The following is a 24,055-nucleotide window of genomic DNA, read 5'->3' on the forward strand; positions in this document are numbered from 1 at the left end:
GCACAAAGTCATGAGCTGCAGTGACTCACGGCTGTCCCAGGCAACTGTGGAAGAGGGAATTATGACCTAAACACATCATGAAATTCGACTCATTGATAAGACTAAGTCAGATATTTGATGTGCCAAAGCCTTGGTCTGTCTCTGTGGCAACTGGCTTTTGAATGACCCTGATGCTCAAAATATAAATGAATTTCTTTGTATTTTTTAATCGAATATCAGACTTTAAAAAATATGTATTTGTCATTAACATCTACATAATTTTTATTTAATATAAAGACATTGCATATATTTTAAAAATTAAGTTCTATGGGATAAAAATTTGTTATCAAAACATTGCAAATATTGAACATATTACAAAAAAGTGAAATTGTGATTCTGGCACCTAGAAAGGGCTGAGACAGATCCTCCTCTTAATCAGTGGGGATTTACCAGCTTTTCTGAAATTCAAAATCAATCATTTATTCTCCCAACTTCAGCTTTGACTCAATATACAATATTAGATGTTTTAATAACTAACACATAAATGTAAACATGAAAAACAAACATAAGAATGAGAATTCACTTTACAATTATTCTCAGTAGGATTTCTTTAATTTGAGAAGTCTCCATGGTGTATTTTAAGTAAAATTAAATTGATAGAAACTTGGTATAGATGCACATTTCAGGAAGCATGCTCCTTTTATTAAGTGAGTCAGCAAAATGCTACTTTCTAACCTATAAAGCTGAAAAAATTGAAGGCAAATTGTAGCCTGCCTTCACTGTCTCACCTTAGTCAACTCTTTGATTTCCAAGATGTCATTCTGTCCTCCACCATCAAGAATTCTCTGTCTTTCCCGCCTCACATCTTCATCCTCATCATTCAGAGGAGGAAGCTTTGCCTTTACAGGTCTTAGGGGGAAGAAAATTAAGAAAAAAAAAAAATCAACCTTTCAAGTTATTTTTTAAGTCAAAGACCCAGTTTCTAAATCAGTCCTATAAAATCCACACTCCAGCACTGTCAGTACTGTTGGTCAGGGGATGCCCACATTAGGAGAATCAGTTTGATTATCTGCTTTGAGTTCAAGTCAACCCAACCACCAGTGAGGGTTCCCTGTGCTCCCTCCACCATGACCCTCAACCAGGTGTTCAGTGAGTTCTGCGTGAAAGCTCACCTGGGCCTGATGAAGAATCGGTACTGGATCAGCACAGTGATGAGGAAGAACACCACCCCTTCCACGGCCATGGCGAAGAGATTTCGTCCCACTAAGTCCCAAGACAGTGGTGAGACAAAGCGATTCTCCCCTGGACACAGTGCAGAGATCCAATCAGAATGGAGGCACCAGAGATCATAGCCCTTCCTCAAATTCAGGCTCAAATTCACCTATGTTTTGAACCCAGGTCTCCCACATTGCAAGTGGATTCTTTACGAGCTGAGCCACAAGGGAAGCCCAAGAATACTGGAGTGGGCAGCCTATCCCTCCTCCAGCAGATCTTCCCAACCCAGGAATTGAACCAGGGTCTCCTGTATTGCAGGCAGGTTCTTTACCAACTGAGCTACCAGAGAAGCCTGTTTCTACAAATACCAATGGTTATCACCCATGATAGGGATCTGGTCATAGCATTCATGGTAAAGAAACTGCCTGCGAATGCAGGAGATGTAAGAGACACAGGTTCAGTCCCTGGGTCAGACAGATCCCCTGGAGAAGGACATGGCAACCCACTCCAGTATTCTTGCCTGGAGAATCCCATGAACAGAGGAGCCTTGCAGGCTATAGTCCATAGGCGTACAAAGAGTCAGACACAACTGAAGCCACTTGGTATATCATCCATGATAAGGATGAAAAAATAAAGGAGTCACCAGTTTCCAAGTCTGACTTAGGGTAAGGTTTTAGGGAAGCGTAGTGCAATGCAGTATCAATCAGAATTTCAGAGTCAACATGTATTAGATCTATAACTTCATCTAAGAAATCTAATGCTTCCTTTTGAATGAGACATGCCAAAAATTCTTTGTGAAAAGGCAAACAATCCAGGGTAATTTTTAGGGTCAGTATTTTAACAATTAGCTTCACTAAGAAAGATTAGAAAGCACATTAAAAGATGCTCCTTTCAGTAGCATATAATGTAATCTAGGGGTTTTCCCTGGCGGCTCAGACAGTAAAGAATTGCCTGCAATGCAGAAGACCTGGATTTGCCCCTGGGTTGGGAAGATCCCCTGGAGGAGGACATGGCAACCTACTCCAGTATTCTTGTCTAGAGAATTGCCATGGACAGAAGAGCCTGGTGGGCTACTGTCCACGGGGTCGCAAAGAGTCAGACAGGACTGAGCGACTAAGCACAGCACAATTAATCTAGTAACTCAATTCACTTCATTTTATATAAATATTCCTTAAATTCCTTATATATCTCTTTTGTACCTCCAAGCTTAAAAAAATAGTTCCTCTTCTATGCCCATTAAATAACATGGCCCATCTAACTATATGAGCAAGTCGATAAAGAATAGTAGTGTGGGCACAGGAGAGATATTTTTAAAGACTCTAAAGGTAGAAAGAGCTGCAGTAAATTACCTTTTTATAGACAGTATAAAAGGTAGTATATGACCCCATCTGCAGGTCCACGATTTTCCTAATAGAGCCAAAGTTTGCATCTTGCCTTTCGATTCTCCAGCCTGTATCTAATTCTCAAAGCTGCAGTTTGATTTTTCCAATGACTTTGACAACCCCCACCAGTGGTACCAGGCACTGGGTCCAAGCTAAAACCAGTATTTTCCCTACCTCCAAAACCATGTTCTCACCTTTCACACAAGTGAAGACAAGACCCAAGCCACAACGAACTGTGCTGACATGAGCCCTATCAGTGGAGGGAAGTCCTAGGCCCAGTCACCAGCCTTTTACCAAAATAAAGGCCAAAGTATCAAGACCCATGCAAACTCCCATCTCTGTTAAAACATCCTGTAGCCACTGCTGTCACTCACCAAACCTTTCCAAGGCATCAGCCATCGCCTGGTTTTTCACCATGTCAATGAGCCCCCGTCCCAGGCAAAAATGTGGGAAGATCAAGAACACTGACTTCAGGATATCATTGATGTTATTCAGCTTCTAAAAAAATAAGAGAGAGACTGTATGTCTTTTGTGATTCAGGCTAAAAATTTACCAAAGTCTAAAATATGAGAGTGAAGAAAAAGTTTGACTCCTTGAGATCAAACTGAATCTTTGAGTCAGATACCAATAAATAGTAGCAGCCATAGCTAATGATACATAATGTAGCAAAATTTTTGCTCTTTGGAAAATTTGGAATAATGCTACTAGTATGGGAGGAAAATAAGCAAAGTTTAGAAATATGATTGCCTTTAATCAAAAGCAAATCCAACACAAAACATTTGCTTAGCATTTTAAAAGCAAGTTGCTCATGTCTGGGTCAATATATTTCAGTTTCAGGATTTTGTTGGAATTTAAATAATTCTTCTCAAATACATCAATCTAGCAGTGGCCAAATACCTAACAACTAAGTAAGATGCTAAGTGCTGGATGCACTGGGCTAGGGTATAGGAGAGATAAAGATGAATAAGAAACAGTCTCTACTCTGAGGAAAAGAAATATGGAAACAGGAAATTACTGCATAATTGGATGTGTTGTCCTGGAGGCATGAACTATGTGAGCTTTGGAAGCACAGAGAAGAGAGGGAGAGAGTACCTCCTATACAGCAGGTAAACAAAACTTCATGTTCAAGCTTAGTTTTGACAGAGGAATCACAGAACTGGACGGTAGCTCACAATATTGGTGAAGAGCTCCAATAAGAGAGTGGCCACGCTGCCACTGACGCTTATGAAGAGGTTCACACTGGTGAGGACCATGTGGGCTGGGCTGGGGAGCCTGAGGCAGGCCGATGGGACTACGGAGGGTTTAAGGAATCATTCAGTCGAAGCCTACCATGTTGGGGAACGGCATGGTGGGGACTATCCAGGAAGGATGATACGCCTCTGAAAGGCCTTGTGGTTAAGCTAAGGTGTCTGGACAAAAGCAATGACAACAGGAGTGGACAGGAAACCTTGTTTGAGAGATCTGTAGTTGAAGGAACCGGCAAGGTCACCAACCGAATGTGGGAGACATAAGCAAAAGCAAAGCATATAAATAACTCTAATACTGCCAGCTGGGGTGACTGTGGGGGGGGGATGGTAATGCCATCCAGCGTGACGGAATGGCAAGAGAAATACTGGGTTCTGAGGGGAAGATGACTGAGATGTGACCAGTCTAGGGTATCTTTCTGTTAATCTAAACGGAGCCACCCACTGGGCAAGTGAGGCTGTGGGGCGAGAGTTCAATGGAAGAGTCAGGGCTTAAGGCACAGATCTGAGAGAGAACAATGTGAGACATGGAGAGGCCGTGGTAGAAGCTTCCAGAATGAATGGCATCACCCAGAGACAGTACCTACAGTGGAAAACAAGATGGCGGAGGACCGAATATTGGAGAAGGCAACATTTAAACAGAAAGGAGTATAAAAGAACTTGTCAAAAGAAACAGAAAGATCTGATCAGAGACATATAAGGAAAAGGAGAAGCAAGAGATGCTATGCAAACCCAGGAAAGACAGACTGCAGAAGTCCAGACTGGTCCAGGTGGTCAACACCATAGGCCAAGTAGAATACAATCATGATAAGCACTATCCTCTGGCTCCAGAAATGGTCATCCCAGCATCTCCTTCCACAGAACTCACATTGTTGGTGAAGAGCTCCAGCACAAACGTGGCCACACTGCCATTGATGCCGATGAAGAGGTTCACGCTGGTGAGGACCACGTAGGCTGTGCTGGGGATCTTGAACACGAAGGAGGCTGGGTACATGAGAGGCGTGATGGACCACCTGTTGAGGCACAAAGACATATGTCCACTGGGTGTCCTCCGCTTTCTTTCAGACATTGGATTCCATACGCCCCATCCAGAGGTGCCTTACCCATACAGCAGAAGCAGAAGAGCGAGCACAGGCAGGTTGGTAGAGGACACATAGGACTTCTGCTGGAAGCAGATGAAGATGATAATCACCAGCGTGGCAGGGACCACGTAGTTGCACTGAAAGTGAAACAAGGAAACCAAGGTCACCCCCAAGTCAAAGACACAACACATCTCAGGTCTTCACCATCACTGGACAAAAAAGGGCAGATAAACATATTGAAGAATAACTCTGAATTAATGAAGCCACAAAAACTATTAATCAAAACACTGGACAGTACATTTTGACAAGCCTTTTACCCCCGGCTGATTTTATAAACTGCATGTCCTTTCTGTCTTTCCAACAGATAAGCCAAGGTGTCACGCTCAGTAAACTTACTGAAGGATGGATTCCCAGTCAGAGTAATTTCAATTTCACAGGCAGCAAGTAAGCTGCCATTACTCTTCCCGAAGATGATTGTGTCTGTTTCATCATTAATGCTATATTACGGTCTGCCCAAGTTCAAGCTCTCTTGTAATCTATTTATGAGGTAAGCACTTATAACATCAATGTCGGGACAGTTTCATCACACCAAGACTAATTTTAAAGTCTGTCTTGACAGTGTCTCAAGCATTAAAATGCAGAAATAAAGACCTGACCACAAGACAATTACGGGAATTCACAGCTGGCAGAGCGGAGCACAGGCAGGGAGGTGGCAGTGGGCTTGCCAGCTGTTAGAAGAATTTGTAGCTTCAGACTGCAGGGCTCTGTGCCTCAGCCCCATCCTACTCAGCTGTGTTTTTCAACAACTTAGATGAAGACGCACTTATAGCAAATTTCAGAGGTCCTAGAACAGGGAGAGATGGATAATATACAAGAAGATAACAGTGTTCCTAAGTCATGGACTTGATCTTTCATCTCTGAATCTATGATGTCTGGCCGAGTTAGATACAAAGTGAGCAGTCTGTATGTGCTTACTCAATAAAGCAATTATTGGATTAAGACAAGAAAACAAAACAAATGGACATCCCGTAAAATTCAGTTTAACAGGGATAAAGTTTTATATGTGCTTTAAACAACATTTATGTTTATAAATAAATCTATATAAAAAGGTTGAAAAAAAGTCAACTGCATTAGTAAACAGTGAAAGAGATCCCATTTAACAATACCTATGAAGCAGAGGTTTCAGTTCTCTACAAGTTGCCAATAAGACCACGCTACTTCCAAAACGCAGTACCCTTGGGCTGAGGAAGAGGAGTATGGGATAAAGATCAATTGCCTCTAGACCTGTCGGCTTTGCTCTACAAACAGCACATTAACAGTATGGAGTATGGGCCACAGAGAGGCAATCAGGTCAGAACAGTGACAAGTCTGAGAGGCTTGCTATAACCCACACAGACATCATCATCATCACTCACATTTCTACCGTGCTTTAGAGATTACAAAGTGTGTTCTCGTATATCATCTTATCGGAGGAAGATTTAAGTTAAATGATAGGTGTCTTCAAATATTTGAGGGTATATCCAATGGGAGAAGAATTAAATTCTCTGTGTGGCCTACAATTAATGGAACTCATAGGGAGATATATTTCAACTCTGCTTTATAAAAATAATTTGAACTTCAGAATTCTTTGACATCCTCCATATTGGTTCAAACAGAAGCATTATATTACAGCTGACATGAAAACAGATTTGCAATGGATGGATAAGCTTCCAGTAAAACGTAAGACGTTTTCAAATGATAGATTGAGTTCCTAGTAAGACAAAGAATATCCTGACTTTGGAGGTTAAAAATCTATCAGGCAAGTTCGAGGCACTGACTTAGAGTTCTGACTGAGAGTGTTCCACCTCAGTTTTTTTTAAAAGGTTGTCACTTAGGAATGAGGTGGTGGTGCTGCAGTCCCTTTGGACAGATTTTCTCTGGTATAAGATTAGCTGAGTGCTGAAGATCATGTTTGGTGACGTGAAAGTGTACAATTGTACCTCCCTTATCCTCTTTCATTCATCTTTGATTAGCTAGAACATTTCCTGGTGAAGGCCAGAAGCCCTTTCATCCATCCAATCTAGAGCCCTGATGGAGGTTTTTGAAGCAGCAGCAGACGGGTGTTCTTACCATGTCCCAGACAAAATTGGAGAGCCAGTAGATGACAGGCTTCACTCCACTGATGAACTGCAGGTGCTTTGCTTTGCTGACGCGCTCCTGGATCAGGAACACGACAAAGCTGGCCGGGACGAAGGACATCGCAAAGATGACACAGATAGACACAAGGACGTCCACTGATGTGGTCATCCTGAAAAAGATAGTGCAGTTGAGGGCACAATCAGAGGACACACACACACACACACACACACGAATATCTGAAGCATACCCCAGGGAAAAAGATCTGTTCACCACATATATTTTATTCAGAGTTAAAGATGATTATTTTCAAGCAAAAAAAAAAAAAAATCTTGATAATTCACATGTAAAACTGCTTCTACTGAGGTCAAAAAGAGTCCACAGCCAAAATGAAACTATTAAAGGAAGTCTAAGAGTGGCCTAATAGCATTCACTTTGTTCTACTATTCTTGACCTTTTATGAGCAACAAGCTATAAATTTTCACACATAAGGGAGTAGTGTAGCTTCAAAACTAAATAAAGCAGAAATATTAGTGTGAAACTATTCAAACAGCAATTTCTGGCTGTAAATGAGTTTGACAACAAAAGAGCATGGCATATCAATCTAACACAAAAATTCCATCAGATCCGTATTATAAGAAAAACAGTCTTATAAGCCCATTAAATAGGATATGATATAAATTATTTCTTTATATAAATTTCATATAAGCTTGGTATAAATATCCTAGTGACACACATTGATATTCCATACAAGTGAAGCAGAAACTACAACTGTGCCATACTCCATAAGCAAGAAAAGAACCTAACATATATTGACTATCAACCTTGTGCTGAAGGCCAGACTTGTCCATTTACATGAAATGCCTCACTTAGTACCATATATCTAGAAAGTTTAAAAAACCAGATTTAAACCCAGATCTCTAAGATTTCAAAGGCTATACACCCTGAACTAGATCATACTGGCTTTAACTCCATACACACATACACACACATACACACACACACACAGAGTGTCTCTCTCTCCTTCTCCAGGAATTAATAAACACACAAGCTGATAAAAGTGTGTTTCACTAAGTTTAAAAATAGTTGTTTCAAAACAAATGAAATTGATTTTTTAATTAAATATTGTGTTAAGAGTGAGTTAAAATATTTTAGAATCATATTAACAATTTAACTTACTTTAAATGAATTCACTAAATGTAATAATGGCTTTAACATATCAGAGGCATCTATCTTGTGTAGTTTAATCTCTGCCCAGCAAATTCATAAATTGATTACTTTTTGTCCAGAGCCTGGACCAACTCAGACATACATAACGTACCTACGTCCCCAGCTGTTATTCTACAACCAGCTTCATACTTCGTTCCCCTGCACCACAATTCCCCCAACCCCCTCCCCTCTCCCAAATCAGACACAGTGACACTTACAGAGCCACTTCTGAGAGCTGCTGCTTGGTGAGGTTCAGAGGGTGATTGAAAGCAGTAATCCCATACTGGCTGGGGTTTGCTCCCTTCTGCAGATTGGCCCGGAGAATGGCATTGTTGATGACATTCAAGAAAGAGCTGATGGCGTGCCAGCCCTTGTTGTTGAACCACACCTGAAATAAAACATACCAGGTGCAAAGTACTGCTCCTAACCCTGTTCCTGAAGGTAGGTGCACACACACAAAACATGCACATAAACTCCAGAAATTCCAGTCACACCTGAAGACAAAACCTGATCAGAGAACATGGTAAAGAGGTATCAGGGGCCAGGATATGCCCAGCACTGTCTGTGAGGTCAGGCAATGTGCTATCTTTAACGTATTTAATCTTCACCAAAGCTTTGAGGTAGACATGGTTATTGCCTCCATTTTATAGATTAGAAAACTGAGGCTTAAACAGGTTAAGTAACTCAGTCATGTTCATAATGGTTCCCCTGGTGTGATTGGTGGCAAAGCAAGTTCTTTTTACAGCCTCACCGATAAAGTTACTAGACTTTTCTGTCATGAATCAACATTATCACAAGCTGAGACTCCGGGGCAACACAGGAATTATTGTTCATCAAAAAGCCACTGGAACAAAGGGCTTTACCTTGACATTATTTTTCGTGTCCAGTCCTGTCATGAACCTTCCCAAGCTGCTGAGAAATCGGTCTGCAGAACTGTCCTGTGAACAACAAAAAGCTACCTCAGCTGGGATGGTTCACAGGGGAGGAGCAACAGGAAGCCTGGAGTCTGTGGACAGTGGGACAACCTTGTGAAGGGAAACACAGCTACTGCCTCATTCACTGAAACGTAACGTGAACCCTCTAAATAATAACTGGCTCCTGAAAAGAAAGTGACGGGAAATCTAAAGCACTGTTGTTGCCACAAGTCACAGGTCTTAAAGGATCCAGGGAGAAACCCTGTGATTCAAAGTCCCAAGAGGCAGACGTCAGCCTGTAACTGGTAGCAAGGGCTCTTCACCGTGTTCCCTTGACATCATCCGAAGGCCCCCGCTACAATTAACATGCAGATTCATCAGATATGGGGTCTGTGGCTCAAGGGAGAGATTCTAGGACAATCCCTGGTGTCTGTGACACTGGAATTCATATCATCTGAACCCCAATTCCAACTTAGAAGTGGGAAACTTGGGATACAGGTAAAGAAAGTGAATGTTTATCAGGTCCTAAAGCTAGCTGCCAGTTTAAAGAAAGTGATTCATTTCATGTTTAACCAATGATTGTTTTAGAAAAGTAGGTTTGATGCCCAGTTTCTCTGTTCACTGGCTATACTTAAGTTATTCTGAGAGACCTAAAATCTCTGAACTTGCTTTCTTTCTCAAGCGTTTTTGTTTGTTTTGGCTGCATTGGGTCTGACTTCCCTGACCAGGGATTGAACCCAGGCACCCTGCATTGGAAGCGCAGAGTCTTAACCACTGGACCACCAGGGAAGTCCCTGACCTTGTTTTTGACCTGCACTTTCAAATAGTAAGTACATGCTGAGTGACTCAGTCTTGGCTGGCCCATGAGCTCTAAGCGCTCAGTGATGGCTTTGTACTTGAAAATCTTAAACAATAAGCTACCAGGTAATCAGATCTGTCAACTACTCCCATGTACCAGCAATTCATTTTCTGTCTGACATGTCTTGGGATGGGTACTGTACCTTGACCACCTTCAAGTGTTTCTTCATTTGCTTGATGGCATCATTAACTTCTTCACTCGGAGGAAGTGACTGAGAATTACTGGCACCCAGGGAAAATCCACCGTACCTAAAAGAATAGCCTGACATTAAAACACAGGCAGTGCGGGGCCTATTGTCACTCAGCAGCAGACACTGCCTGAGGATGTAATGTTCAATTAGAGGAACTGTATGTTCAAAGTAGGACCAAAATAGGACTCAGAGAAAGTTTCACCTTGGTCTCCTCTAATGGATTCTGGCAGTCTCTTAACTCTTATAGCTTCTGCCCAAGTGAGAGGGACCTGGGTCTGATTATACACAGAACGAGACATCTGAGATGTTGAGGAAAGAATGCTCATTCATCTCACAGATGCTCCTCCCACCCTTGGTGGCTCAGCCCTGAACATGGGTCTCAAGGCAAGTAGATGGGGAGTCAGGATGAGCAGGGAAGACATTGGCCAGAGAGGCCAGGGAGGACTTATAGATGGGTTGTGGCCCTTTCAGAGCAGGAGAACCAGAGAAGGTTCTGCATGCACTCTATTCAGTTAGTCAGTAGGTCCTGGCTCTTGGGAAAAAAGGCAAAGAAGAAAGGTGGGAGATAGGGTCAAAAAACAAAGTTCTGAGGCAGCCATGTAAGGCATCTCATTTCTCATGAGTAATAATGGGCTTCAAGGATGCTTCCTTCGTTTTTTTTCCCCAGTCCCATCTGCTTCTTCAAAACTCAGAGGGATACAGGCAGGGGTGGTGGTGGAGGGTGGAGAGGAGACAGCCTGACTGCAGCAGAGAAGAAAAGGATTCTTACTCTCCTGATGGAACCCTGGTCTTATTTCCTAACAGAAACATTGTTATTTAAAAAAACTCCGAAAGATAAATGAGTTGAAATGCAATGAACATAAATGGTTTTGAAGCCTCCTGTTTCATATAAGACCTTCTTGGTTATTACAAAGACCTGAAAAATTGTTCTTGAGCCCCTAGGACTCCTAGGAATCTGATTTGATCATTTTAATTAGTATAGGTTTTTCCCTCACATCGTGCTTCCTGTCAAGTCCCTAGAGACCCATAAGGAACTTCTAAATCTCCTCAAGACATCAATATGCAAAAATTCCAAAGGCTCTAAAGTGGCAGTTGGGCACTGAGCTAAAGGCAAAACCATCCCTAAACCAACAACTTCCCAGGGTCCAAGAAAACTGCATCAAAATCATCCTCCTGAGCTTCAGGAGTCAAGGAAAACAAAAAGAAAAGCACAGAGGAGTCAACTTACCTAAACTCATTCACCCAGATCTTGTTCTTTAAGCTATAGTAAGGACCAAAGACAAAGAAACCAGAAATCAGTCCAAAGAAACATTGATCCTTTTCCTAATCATATAAAAGTTAGAAATATCTACCTAGGGATACAACAAAGGGACAGAAATAACTCTACAATCAGGCTGGTGTTGTAGGGTTTTGCCAATGGAAAGAAGCCCTAATAAGCATGTCTTTTCTTCTCCCCATATCAAAACCTTATTATTTTTAGGAAGGTCACGCCTTGTATTAAAACAATTAAAAAACCAACAAAGATGTGATCAAACTACAAACTTTTTAAATTCAAAAATAATAGTTCAATTATGGCTAACATATGGTGAGGTTAAGCTTCTTTCTTGGAAACCAACAGTAACTGTCATTCAAGCATGCCCTTGTCATTAAAAGTCATTGGAACTCCAACTTAGGGGACCAAATATAACCAAGCTGATGGGAAGGAAGCTAAAGCAAGCATATTCTGGGCATCAGCTAAGTACAGCAATCCCCTCCTTAATTGGAGGGGGACACACTCCAACACCCCCCAGTGGATGCCTAAAACTACAGATAATACCAACCCCTACATATACTATTTTTTCCTATCACCTGTCATTTTCTTTGAAGGTCAATAGGACCACTATCACATAAAATAAAATGTTACTTGGACATAAGTTCTGTAATACTGACAGTCCATCTGATCACCAAAAGGGCCAGGGAAGTGTGGCTATACTGGACAGTGGGACAATTCCCATCCCAGGAGGGACACAGTGGAATGATTCCCATCACACCACTCAGAGAAGCATGCCATTTAAAACTTATGAATTGTTTGTTACTGGAACTTTCCATTTAGTATTTTCTGACCACAGTTGATGATGGGTAACTGAAACTGAGGAACGCAAAGCTGCAAATAATGGGGGAGCTAATGCATTCAGGACGATGCAGTGATGCCCCAGGAAGCTACACGGCTCTTCTAAGGCTCCACAGAGAAGTTCTGAGAACTCAGGGCTCTCTTGATAATGCCACGTATTTATCACTCATTCCATCCATGAGAGGTACTTTACGTGTATCGTTTCATTTAATCCTTACAACAAACTACCAGGAGCAACATTATTATCATGTATATACAGCTTAAGGCTTTAAAAGGATAACTGGTTGCCATGGTCAAACGGCTAATAAGTGGCAGAATCAGAATTTAAATCCAGATTTATTTTCATTATGGAACCAGGCAACCTCAGTCTTCAACCTGAATATTCAAAATACTTCCCATTACCTTTTCTAATCTGAAAGAATATCCTAAACTTCAAAAGGACAACATCAAGCCAAACTGTGATGTTTCCCACCACTACTCAATCTCCTGTTTTTTAGGACTTTAATTCCTCTAATCAGTAACGACTAAGCAGGGGCCAAGGATTGTAAATGATGACCTTTTGGCTATGATCTGCACGTATGTCTTCACCAGATAATCCGAAATGTTTCTTCCTGTGAGGTTCTGAAGGATGTCGGCAGTATTCTGTTTTCTCTGTCATCAGAAAAACCAAGCACATGTGTCTTTATGGGCCAGAATGGGAACAGAAATCAAATCAAGCACAAAAATGACACATGTTCCTCAAACATGTACCAGTGTGTGAGCAGACCCCGCCCACAGGGCCTGGACACTGTCATCAGCCGATCACCAGAGCCTGGTCCATTCTGCCCTTTATGCCAAGTCAAGGTGATTCCCAGCAAATTACTCTGAGCAGCTAAGCAATAGACCATGAAGTATCATTCTTCACGGTTACAAAAGGTTTCTAGGGAGCAGCACCATTGACTATGCCTAGTGAATTTTCTTCCTTGGAGTTACACTGATGAAGAGATGAAGTGCTATTTTAAGGAGCAGTAACCACTAAGGACGACTTTTTCAACACTACTTAAAATTCCTTGTCCTCGTCCTGCAACCTGGATGATGATAAGGCAGCAGAGAGGCATCACAAGCAAGCCTCTTCCTGAAATTCTCAGGAAAAAATGACTCAGAATTGCTTCTCTCACTCACAGCCTCGAAGGATTGTCAAGAGTTATAACCCTCACAGAAGTTTTACAGGCCAGCCTCCCTAATTCAGCAGTAAGGAAACAGGCCCAGGGACTCAGAGTGACCCATCCAAGGTCACCAGCTCCTCTATGGCAGAGGTGGAGATGCAGCTGCGTCTGTCAGTCTGTCCTGGGACCACCCCTGCAGAAGAGGCTGCAGTCTGACTTCCACAGACCACTGATCCAGAGTGTTGTTTCTGGCTGTATCTCAAACAAGGAAGGACCTAGGCCGACTTCAAAATATGTCATCCATTCAGTCTTCCCAGTCCACCCTACACCTCGCTCACTCAGTCACACCCTGAAAGGACTCACTTGAGGAGGAGGCAGCCCCCCTGCCCCCAGGGGGCACACAGGCAGCATCTTCTTGATTTTGTCGCTGCTACACTGGCAGGTGGGCGAGGGGTTCTCCATCGTCCAGTTTCCATTTTGGAAGAGGTCCGTGATGGTCTGGGGGACTGGGGCGGTGGTCCACTTCTCCTCTCCCACCAAGCAGGGCCTTTCTCTGAAAAGGGTCACCAGGGATAGGATCACCCAAGAGGGTCTGGCCTCTCCTGTCACCTCGGAGCATAAGACCAATCAATAACAACTGCAAATACACATATATCCCCTCACCACTTGGTTACTGATCCATCCCACAGACTTGTCAGCTACAGACTCATTTTACAGTTAAATACCATGGAACACAAAGAAGGCCTAAGTGCTCATATACTGAACTCAAGTCAACCCAATCACCAGCATGCAATCACTCAACCACGGGTTCACTCAACAAACACTCACTGAGCATCTACTATGTGCCAGACACTGTCCTGCATATTTGAGAATCTGGGGTGAAAAGACAAAGCCTCTGCCATCATGAAGTTTATGTTCCCAGGAAAGATTAATTAACAAATAATATAATCTTTGATGGCCAAAATGCAAGCAAAATAAAGGGAGAATGTGTGGTGAGAAAGGACCACCTGAAGAGGTCATATATTTCAGCCGAAACCTAAATGATGACAGAGAGCAAGCCAGGCAGGGATTGGGGGGAAGAACATTACAAGCAGAAGCAACAGAGTGCAGCTGAAAAGGTCCCCAGTGTTCTATGAATAAGGAACAACAGGAAGGCAGCGGGGCTGGAATGTGATGAGCTATGAGGACGAGTGACGGGAGATGAGAAGAGGGAGGCAGGAGTCAGAAGACATACGCCTCGGGAAAAGTCTACATTTTATGCTGAAAATCTGGGGAAGAATGTCAAGATTCACTTTTACATGTTTTAAAACAAGTAAAGAATTTGGGGGAGTGAGCCAAGGTGAGAGTGGTTGGCTCACAGAGCTAGGTTGTTTGCAAGCATCCCAGGTGACGAGTCAGGCATTTATGTCTGAGTTCTGAATTACTGTGAGACCACCAAGTCACTTGCCCTCTTGGAGCCTATTTTCTCCACAAAACTGTAAAATGACTTATTTCAATAGGTCACATTTCAAGTAGGCATTTCTAATATCCCTTACACTTTTAAAACCCTACGATTTGAAGCCAAGCCACAGGGTTTAGATGTTTCTTACATCAAACGAACAGTTTTGTGGATTGCTCTCTGGTTCCAAGTGGAATCTCATCACAAATCTTAAGAAATTTGTCCTTCTCCACCTTGATCATCTTGTTCTTTAGGAACCGATGTTAACTGTCAGGATTTACATTTATTAAATACTGCTGCTGCTGCTAAGTCGTTTCAGTCATGTCTGACCCTGTGCGACCCCATAGACAGAATCCCTGGTCCCCGGGATTCTCCAGGCAAGAACACTGGAGTGGGTTGCCATCTCCTTCTCCAATGCATCAAAGTGAAAAGTGAAAGTGAACTCGCTCAGTAGTGTCTGACTGTTAGTGACCCGATGGACTGCAGCCTACGAGGCTCCTCCATCCATGGGATTTTCCAGACAAGAGTACTGGAGTGGGTTGCCACTGCCTTCTCCATATTAAGTACTAAATACTAGCAAATGTTCAGTAAGTATCCAGAGTTCATTAGACCCAACAAGTATATAACAGCTACATGTTTAACGAGCCCACATTAAAACTTGCACACCCAGGTAGTATGCTCACTGGTCTGTCATCTGCAGGCTCACTATCTTCCCTTTAAAACCTGGAATTCAAGTTTGCCCTTCTCCAGTCTTCCTAAACTTTCCCACACTCTCCATAATCCTTGAATCCGTGGTTAACAACCTCAAGTGCAAATTCTACCCAAGCCTGGAAACCTGAACCCGCTTCTACCTTCACTGAGCTCTCAGAAGGTCCTCACCACTCTTCACTGTCTTTATTCAGAAAGATCTCTGGACATGCCTTCTCCCCATATAAAATGACAGTCAAATGAGTATTTCACTAAATTTATTTTATATGCTACCTACTTTTTTAAAAAAAGGACTTTGAAGGAGAATATGACAAAAATATGCAACTCTGAAAGAAGAAAATGTCCATTTTTATAAAAATGATGTCAACTTTTCAGGCTTTTAGAGGGAAGAAACTGATTAGCAAAACTACGAATTATACATAATGGGCGCCTATCTCTGCAGTCAGGTATAGGAGCTGGAGGAAAGGGATCATTATGAAGTACTATTTAAATTAAATATTAATGTCTAAAGCAGAAAACAAATGTCTATAATCATTTTCCTGGCAGGATGCTAGAAGAGTCTACTGGTCTGTTATGTTTGTTCCTAGATGTTAGGGTTAAATCACTACATTAGCTCCTTTAAAATAAAAACTGGTTCAAAGGGTAAATGATGGTCATCACCAGGTGGCATACGAAAGCAGTGCAGAGATCAAACCATGTGACAAGCACAAGAAGCCAGCTGTGGAGGGGCTCACAGCTCAAGTGGCACTCACGGGATCGGGTTTCCTTCCATACATCGGGTCCCAAAGCCAGGTGTTCTGGTGAGAGCATTTAAGAGCTCCTGGGTGCTCACATCCTCAGGTGCATCGTTACTGTAGATACATGAGAGGCAGCCAGCTTAGCAACTCATTTAAACATTGAATGTTTAAATTTTTTTTTTTTTTCAAATTAAACACTTTATTAAGTACTTCCTGTGTGCCAAATCCTTTCAAGCTCTTAAAATAGAAACACAGAACCCACCCACAAGGAACTCAGCCTCTGGTTGTTTATCTGGTGTCAAGATGACGTACAGCACTCCAAAGTGGAACTTGTGTAAATAAGTGATAAATATGGAGGTGTGCACACATGTGTGCCCACAGACATTTATATATATCTATTTTAATGGGAAGTTCATGAATTCATTAAAGATCAGTATTTCAAAAGTACTTTCACAATTAATCATTAGGCATAGACAAGAGGGGTTTTCTAGGGAAAGGAAGGCAGATTTTATGGGCTTAAGGTTTGCATGGACAACTGGAAAGCACAAATAATGATGGACAGAAGTTATAAACACAAAACAAGCCCAGGCTCCACAGCCCCGGGCAACACAAGGTCTGCAGCTGGGAAAGAAAAGAAGGAGGTAAATCTGCACTAAATAGGAAGGAAGAATGGAATTAGAGAAAAGGAGACTAATTTGCATGCTTATGTTTCTTTTTTCTTTTCTTTAAAGCTTCCCTGAAGCTCCCCTTGGACATCACTGGCACACTTCTCCATAGAAAGGTTTGTAAATACTGTGGGACAGAGGAAAACTTCTGCATAAGAAGATGGAGAAATTCCTTTGTTCTTTTGTTTGAAGCACTGGATTGTTACAGAATAGCGGTATTTTTGTCTAAAAAAAAAACATGAGCTATTATCTGTAACCTAAAGACTAAATAATAAATATGTGAATTGCACCATGCAGAAAACAAGAACTTGGAGGTGTGAGGGTCTGAGTGTATGGAAACCCTGTGTTCAACCACAAAATAAAGGCATAGTGTAAGAATCCAAGTATATTATAGCTCAAGCAGATTCTTCTGCAAGGGCAGATTATTTATGTAAGACATGTATGTTCCTGACAACAGCGAATAGAGAGGAAAGGAGTTCAAAGCCCTGTTACTTCAGGTTTGCTTCACTGCTGTTCTCGCATCTATCATGAGCTTGTGTGAGGGCTGTAGCCATAGCTGATAAATCCATGCCCTTGTGTAACGGAGTACCCCTCCCCTTGGCCCTCAGCATAGACAACACTCTGGTCAGCCTGAGCCCTCCTCTCCCCCCAGGTGCAGAAGGCAAACGCATACCTGACAAACGTGTACTGTTCATTGTACATCCAGGGCTGAAGTTCCAGGCTGGGGTACTTGCCAAAGGGTGGCACAATCAAGCTGAACACCAGGGCGATGCAGACAAACACAGCTGGCAGGACAATCTATAAGCAGGGGGCAAGGAGGGAGAAGAATTGCCAGAGAAAGATAAAGGTTAGAAAGAAGACCATTTCCAGCCCAGGTAGCCCCAGACCAACCAGCACTGGGGTGTGTGCAGGGCCTAGCTCCATCAAGACATTCGTGGAAGGTTGGAAGCAGTGGAGGCTGAAATCTAAACCCCTTCCCTTGGGTGAATTTCTGGAAACTGGCAAGACAAGGCCTGAGTTTGTGGCCACCTGGCAGGGGCACCGAGCTGAGGACTTCACAGAGCAAACAGCAGTCACATGTCAGGGTGACTCAGAACACTGGGTCCCTCTTCTCCCTGAAAACCTGAGGAAGACCACACTGGCCATAAGCCCAGCTCAGCTCTGAGGAAAACTGAGAGCCCAAGCATGGACCAGAAGCCAGAAGAACTGCAGCTTCGTTCTGTCTCTCCTTTCTGTCTCTCTCCTGTATCCATCTGAAGTCACAACCCCTATGGCCTCGGTCTTCTTGTCTGCAATCTGCAGACAGACCAGGTTACCCATTCAGCTCCCATACTCTGAGAAAATCACTATACAGCACTGCCTTCATGGAATGGGAACAGCTGCCATTTCTTTATCTGATGGCCTCAAAAAGCACAATTAATCCTTACTAAACCACCTTAAGGGGGTTGCCCAAGTGGTGCTAGTGGTAAAGAACCCGCCTGCCAAGGCAGGAGACATAAGAGATGCGGGTTTGATCCCTGAATCGGGAGGATCCTCTGGAGGAGGGCATGGCAACCCACTCTACTATTCTTGTCTGGAGAATCCCACGGACAGAGGAGACTGGCAGGCTACAGGCTATGGGTCGTAAAGAGTCAGACACGATGGAAGTGACTTAGCACATGAACAAACCACCTTAAACTTTACACTTGTACCTTTTCTGAAAACAACTTGTACATATTTTATAAGCAAACTCTAAGCTCCTTCCATTTATTCCTGAGAGATTTACCCTTTAAAAAAAAAAAGATTCAAATAATGCCCCTGGTTCTAATGTACTCAGGTTTCAATGGAGAAAATTAATCATTATATGACTAATTCCATGGGAAAATACTATATGACCATTATCTCATTTAATTATCACTACAACCCTAACTAGTAATATAATTATCACCAATCAAAAAACAAGGTAATTGAGCTTCAGAAAGACTCAGCAACTTGCCCAAGGCCACACAGCCAAGAAGCAGCAGAACCAGAATTCATACACAAATCTATATGCTCCAAACTCATATTCTTTGCATCACCCACATAGCCTGTGGGAAAGAATCTCTGTAACTTCTTTATACTTCTTGATTTTGTAGATTGGAATAATTTAATCCTCCCAACCCAACAAGTTAGCACGCAAACAGAGAATAACAAGTCTTTTCTGTTTACCATTTTTTTCTGACCCCTGGTTATGTTTTCTATCAGTCTGCAGTTAATAAACATCAACTTAGAGAAAAATCAAGTCTCCAATAAGTTCATATGTTGAGTGCATCTGGGCATATCATCTCTGAAGTTTTCAAAGTTTAATTTGCTCATCCAGTTTTTCTAGACTTTGCCCTTGTTACACTCTCCTCTAAGAGAAAATTAACACACACAGAAATTTCTAATTTGAGACCCATTCCAACTACGTACTCATAACATATCATAGGTACTATTATTATCATCCCCATTTTATGGATAAGGAGATTGAGACTCAGAGAAGGAATCTGTCAACAGATATATAAGTGCAAGAAGCAAACTGGGATTGAAATACAGATAATCTGGCTCCAGTGTCCATCTTCTAACAATTATGCTACCCTGCTTTCCCTGGCCGGGAGCCTGTAGCCCACCAAGGAAGTCTGAGTCCTTGGCCAGGAACACACTGCTCACCTGAGCAAAGAATCCCTTCCGACTCCGTCTAGCAATCAGCAGTCTCTTCCACAAAAGGGCCACAAACTGCTGCTGTGTGAGCTTCCAGCCCTTCACCTGGTAGGAGCCTTTACCGTCCATCCCACTGAGCAGGTCTGTTTCTCTGGATTCTGCAGAAAGCCATCACTGAAGGTCAGAGATTGTATCAGGCATTTCTGACATCCCCAGCCTCCTCCCTCCAGCATCTTTAGCCACCACCTTGGAGGCTTGTGTTTGGAGGCAGAAGTAAAGGAATGAAAGGCTTTTATGACAAATTCACGTCCATGGAAAAGGTATGACCCCAAATGTACCACAGTAGCAGTCTCTGCCTTTGGTTCTTGTCTGATGAGCACAGAAAATTGAAGGTGTCTTGAGACAGCTGAAGAGACGTGTTCACACATAATAGTTACATCAAGCCATTCAAACGAATCGAGTCATCCTCAATTTCTTACAGAATATTCTATAAAATAGGCCATGTCTGTAGGTTGACATATTTTGAGAACATATAACAGCAACTTGTCTCCCGCCTATTATATCTCTAGCTAAGAGGTGGACACATTCAGGTGATCTAAGTGCTAACAATGTATGAAGTTTCAGAGAACAGAGAGTTGCACATTCAACATGGCAAAGGGACAGGACAGCCAGGAAGGTTTCTGTTCAGAAAAGTTTTCTAGAAATCCTCATCTTATACAGATGATTTCTAACTGCAGTGACCGGATGTCTCACCAAAATTTGCTTGATTTCCTGTCTCCCCTTCTCTATCCCAGTCAAACACACATGGATAAAGTCTTCAAAAATAGCTAAGTTGAAGGGTATAATCAACTCTAGTAGCAAATTCACCTCACTCTTGCAAAATCATCCACCCAGTCAAAGAACATTTATTCCACAATTAAACACCTAATGAATATGAGAAAACTGGGACTCTACAGAAAAGATAATAAATAGATTCAGAGGAATAAAGGGCTATCTTCTGATATGTATCTCGAGTGTGAGGTCTCAGTGCAGTGCAGGAAGTGGGCAGGACAGGCTCTTTCAGGTCTGATCGTATGCACAGCACCAGAAAAGGGAAAGTGGCTTTTCTCATTCTCTCTCTTCTCTTTAGACCCTGTAGGCATCTATCATCCTGGTTCGAGGGCCTTGAAAGATAACAGCAGAAAACACAAGAGGGAAATTCACTTTCAAGCAACAAAACACAGATCTCGCCCAAACGGACCTGGATCTATGTCGGAATCATTTGGATCCATAGCATCGTCTTCAGTAAAAGGGCGAAGACAGCTCTGCTTGTCCCCAAAGACTCGTCTGTTTCGTCTTGCTGGTAAGGTGCCATCTGGAGACAAAAGAAAGGAACCTCACGTTTTATTTGTAATAAAACAAATTCTCTGAAACTTTAAAAGTCTATACAGTAAAAGTAAGAACGTCATAAAACAATTTGAAGGGAAAGGCAAAACCCTGGTGAGTTAAGAGAGTCTACAGGTGGCACAGCCCAGAGGGCATGCAGTTCCTTTGGAGGGTTACCTGAGGTCTCGGCATCCACTCCACTCTCTTCAGCCACTTTGAGAAATATCTGAAAAATGAGAATGAGAGGATTATAATAAGCACCACACTGTGAGAGCAACTGTCATGATTATTACACGGCTGAACACGCAAGCCCCTAAAGACATAACGTAAAAGCTTCATTTATTGATAACACTTTGTCAGAGTCACTTGGGAGAGAAGCCATTTATACCAGAGAACATTTCCCCCGTGGCGAAAGCTATCAATTCAGAAAGTCACTTTCAAATTAAAGCTATGACATCAGGACACTGCAGAAGGAGGAATTTGTTCTGAACCTACAGGGAATGAGCCAAGTGGCTTCTTCAAGTCTTTGGCCCAAAATCTTTGAGCAGGCCAGCACCAAAATAGGCTATCCAAGACAGGATGATCAGGAGAAGAGGCGTTCCCTATCACTAGAAATGTGATGGCAGGGTTTCCAACATCAGAAGGCAACCTGAACTAGACAGGTGATTCCCAAACTCTGATCTACAGATGCTGCCCAGGAAGCATGCAATAAAAGCACAGACATTCAGGTCTTACCTCCAGGAATTCTGGTTCAGAGACCCTGGAGTTGACATTTTTAGAATATTCGCAGAAGATTCTGCGGCACGGGCTAACTTGGGAACTACTGGGACAGACAATTTTTATATCCCTTCCAACCCTCGAGGTTTCTCTAAAGAGAGGCACTGCTTACACAGTAATAGAGTGTGGGCTTTGAAGCTCAAAACCCCTGATCTGAATCTTAGCTCAGCAACCCTTCATGTCAATTTTCTCATCCTGTTATGAGGATTAAATGAGTTACAATGATTGAAAACAACAAAACAAAAACAAAACACACCCAGGTTAGCCCCAGGCATAAGTGGGTTTTCCATAAATGTTAAACTTTTCCTAGGTGTGGTCATGACTCGGTCACACCAGGAGCAATCCTCATTTCTTCCCTACCATCTCCCACTAAAATCTTAAAGGCTTAACCGGGACCAACACTGCCCAGATGCCAACAACCTGAGGGCTCAGTGCCTAGGTCCATGATGATCCTACTCCCCCAGTAGACATGCAGGCTGCCTGTCTGGCCCCAGGATTGTTGGCCCTGCTCAATTCTAACAGTCAGCCACTGAACTTACTTCTTCCAGAGTAGTCTCTGAGATGCCGTAACTGGAGATGCCTAGGTCTGAGAGCCGGTCGTCAATTTCGTGGAAGAGTTCCACAAAGGCTCCCTCTCTGGCTGCCTCATAGGGCAGCACATAGGTCAGCTCATGCCCGATGTCTTCCACCAGCCGGGCCTCGGCCACATGCTTCCTGATGAGGTTGGAGATCGCGGAGACATCTGTAGGGACCGCAGCACAGATATGATACGGCTTGGCCAGCTCAGGGGCCCCCTTCCTTCATCCTCTGCCTGCTCCTCGGAAGCCCACTGCCTGCACACCACAGCTGGCCCAGATACTGAAGTCATTCCACAGGTTCATCTCTGGCCCGAGGGTCCCTGGGGGCGGGGACTGGGTCTTATTCACCTTTGCATCACCAAAGCCGGGCACAGCATAGGCCCTCAGTGTATGGTGGGTAGGTGGGGGTGGCTGGCTGAATGACTTTCTGAGGTTGAAAGCCTAGTGTCTATTACCAAAAAGCTAGGATTCTTCAATGGAAAACTTGACTAAAGGAGCCTTAAGAGGTTCTTCCTCTTTCTCTTAATCTATTCAAGGAGGCTCCTCTATTTATCTCAACAGAGGGTTAATCAAACAGTTCATGGAAGGAGAGGCCTTCCTGGGAAGAGCCAGTTGTTAGGGCAGAGCAGATGTGGCCATGGTAAAGGCTTCCATTCCATATGTATCAGTGGGGACTTTGGACTCCTAGACATCCCTCATGAGGGAGGTGTCCAGTGTCCAACCAGACCCATTCATCTCAGCTGAATGGGTGGGGAACCACCCCCCACCCCAATCATCTCAGCTCTCTAGGACACTGCCCTGCTGGCTCCCAGACCAAGCCCCAGGCTCCCCAGCAAGCGTTAGGCCACTCCGCCACCAAGCTGCACCTGCTCCCGCAGCCACCCAGGCCCAGCCCAGCAGCAAACCTTGAGTCAGCGCCACCAGCCTCTGCACCTCTCCTCCTGTGCCTCCACTCTGCCCAGCTGGGGGAAGCTCAGACACCACCTGAATAAGAAACCCCAGAGTCCTTACCGATGGTCAGCGTGTCACTTTCATGGTCACTGCCCAGGCCAGCATCAGAACTGCTCTGAGAAACACTGTCCTCCTGATGGCAAAGAAGGAGGTGAGAAGGGTCAGGGACCGAGCAAGGTACAGCCGCCGCCACCACCTTCACCGGGGCGGGGCTTCCGAGAGGCTCCTGTGTGTGAGAACTGGAGCAAAAAGTTTCTCCTGAGAGGCATGAAGCCAGGCAGTCTTGGCTTCTGAAGCCACTGTCTGATCTAACATGTGTGTGCTGTGTGCACAGGAAGCAGAGCTCAAAAGAACTCTGGCCTGCCAATGCATACTGTAGGGACCTCCCTGATGGTTCAGTGGTTAAGATTCCATGCTTCCATGGCAGGGGGCATGGGTTCAATCCCTGGTCAAGGGATTAGATGCCATAAGCCATGTAGCAAGGCCAGAAAAACCCCCACAAACCTATAAGTGCTGTAACCAGGCTCTCGTCAACAGTCTTGGGCATGGGATTTACCCGCCTGGTTGTGTTGTTTGGAGCTTCTCAAACTTTAATTTGTGTCTCTTCACCATAGGACCTTGTTAAAATGCAGATTCTGCTTTAGCAAGTCTGATTTGGGCCCATGTTTCTGCATTTCTCACAAGTTCCCAAGTGATCCCAGTGCCACTGGCCTCAGACTATACTTTGACTCACC

At 43.4% G+C, this 24,055-nt stretch overlaps 1 protein-coding gene and 1 non-coding gene across 4 annotated transcripts in view; both read right to left on the reverse strand.

The window, feature by feature from the left end:
* ABCA1 (ATP binding cassette subfamily A member 1) overlaps positions 1-24,055 on the reverse strand; it is a 131,853-nt gene that overhangs the window by 10,100 nt on the left and 97,698 nt on the right. For 2 of the 3 annotated variants that reach the window (XM_065946636.1, XM_065946637.1), the window contains 19 exons: positions 23,276-23,354; positions 22,332-22,534; positions 21,193-21,241; positions 20,891-21,004; positions 19,660-19,808; positions 17,666-17,790; positions 16,343-16,441; positions 13,808-13,997; positions 12,856-12,950; positions 11,418-11,450; positions 10,142-10,247; positions 9,090-9,164; positions 8,445-8,614; positions 7,012-7,189; positions 4,924-5,039; positions 4,689-4,833; positions 2,951-3,074; positions 1,152-1,281; positions 768-888 (listed from right to left, as the gene is read on the reverse strand). In XM_065946636.1, the coding sequence (XP_065802708.1) occupies positions 768-888; positions 1,152-1,281; positions 2,951-3,074; positions 4,689-4,833; positions 4,924-5,039; positions 7,012-7,189; positions 8,445-8,614; positions 9,090-9,164; positions 10,142-10,247; positions 11,418-11,450; positions 12,856-12,950; positions 13,808-13,997; positions 16,343-16,441; positions 17,666-17,790; positions 19,660-19,808; positions 20,891-21,004; positions 21,193-21,241; positions 22,332-22,534; positions 23,276-23,354 (2,301 nt within the window). Of the gene's footprint in view, positions 1-767; positions 889-1,151; positions 1,282-2,950; positions 3,075-4,688; positions 4,834-4,923; positions 5,040-7,011; positions 7,190-8,444; positions 8,615-9,089; positions 9,165-10,141; positions 10,248-11,417; positions 11,451-12,855; positions 12,951-13,807; positions 13,998-16,342; positions 16,442-17,665; positions 17,791-19,659; positions 19,809-20,890; positions 21,005-21,192; positions 21,242-22,331; positions 22,535-23,275; positions 23,355-23,381; positions 23,455-24,055 lie in introns of all 3 variants that reach the window. The other variant, XM_065946638.1, reaches the window with a different exon arrangement.
* On the reverse strand, positions 9,857-9,929 carry TRNAG-UCC (transfer RNA glycine (anticodon UCC)). The gene has a single exon. It is a non-coding gene; the product is annotated as a tRNA-Gly (tRNA).

The sequence above is a fragment of the Muntiacus reevesi genome, chromosome 10 (genome assembly GCF_963930625.1).
Source record: "Muntiacus reevesi chromosome 10, mMunRee1.1, whole genome shotgun sequence".
NCBI classification, from domain to species: domain Eukaryota; kingdom Metazoa; phylum Chordata; class Mammalia; order Artiodactyla; family Cervidae; genus Muntiacus; species Muntiacus reevesi.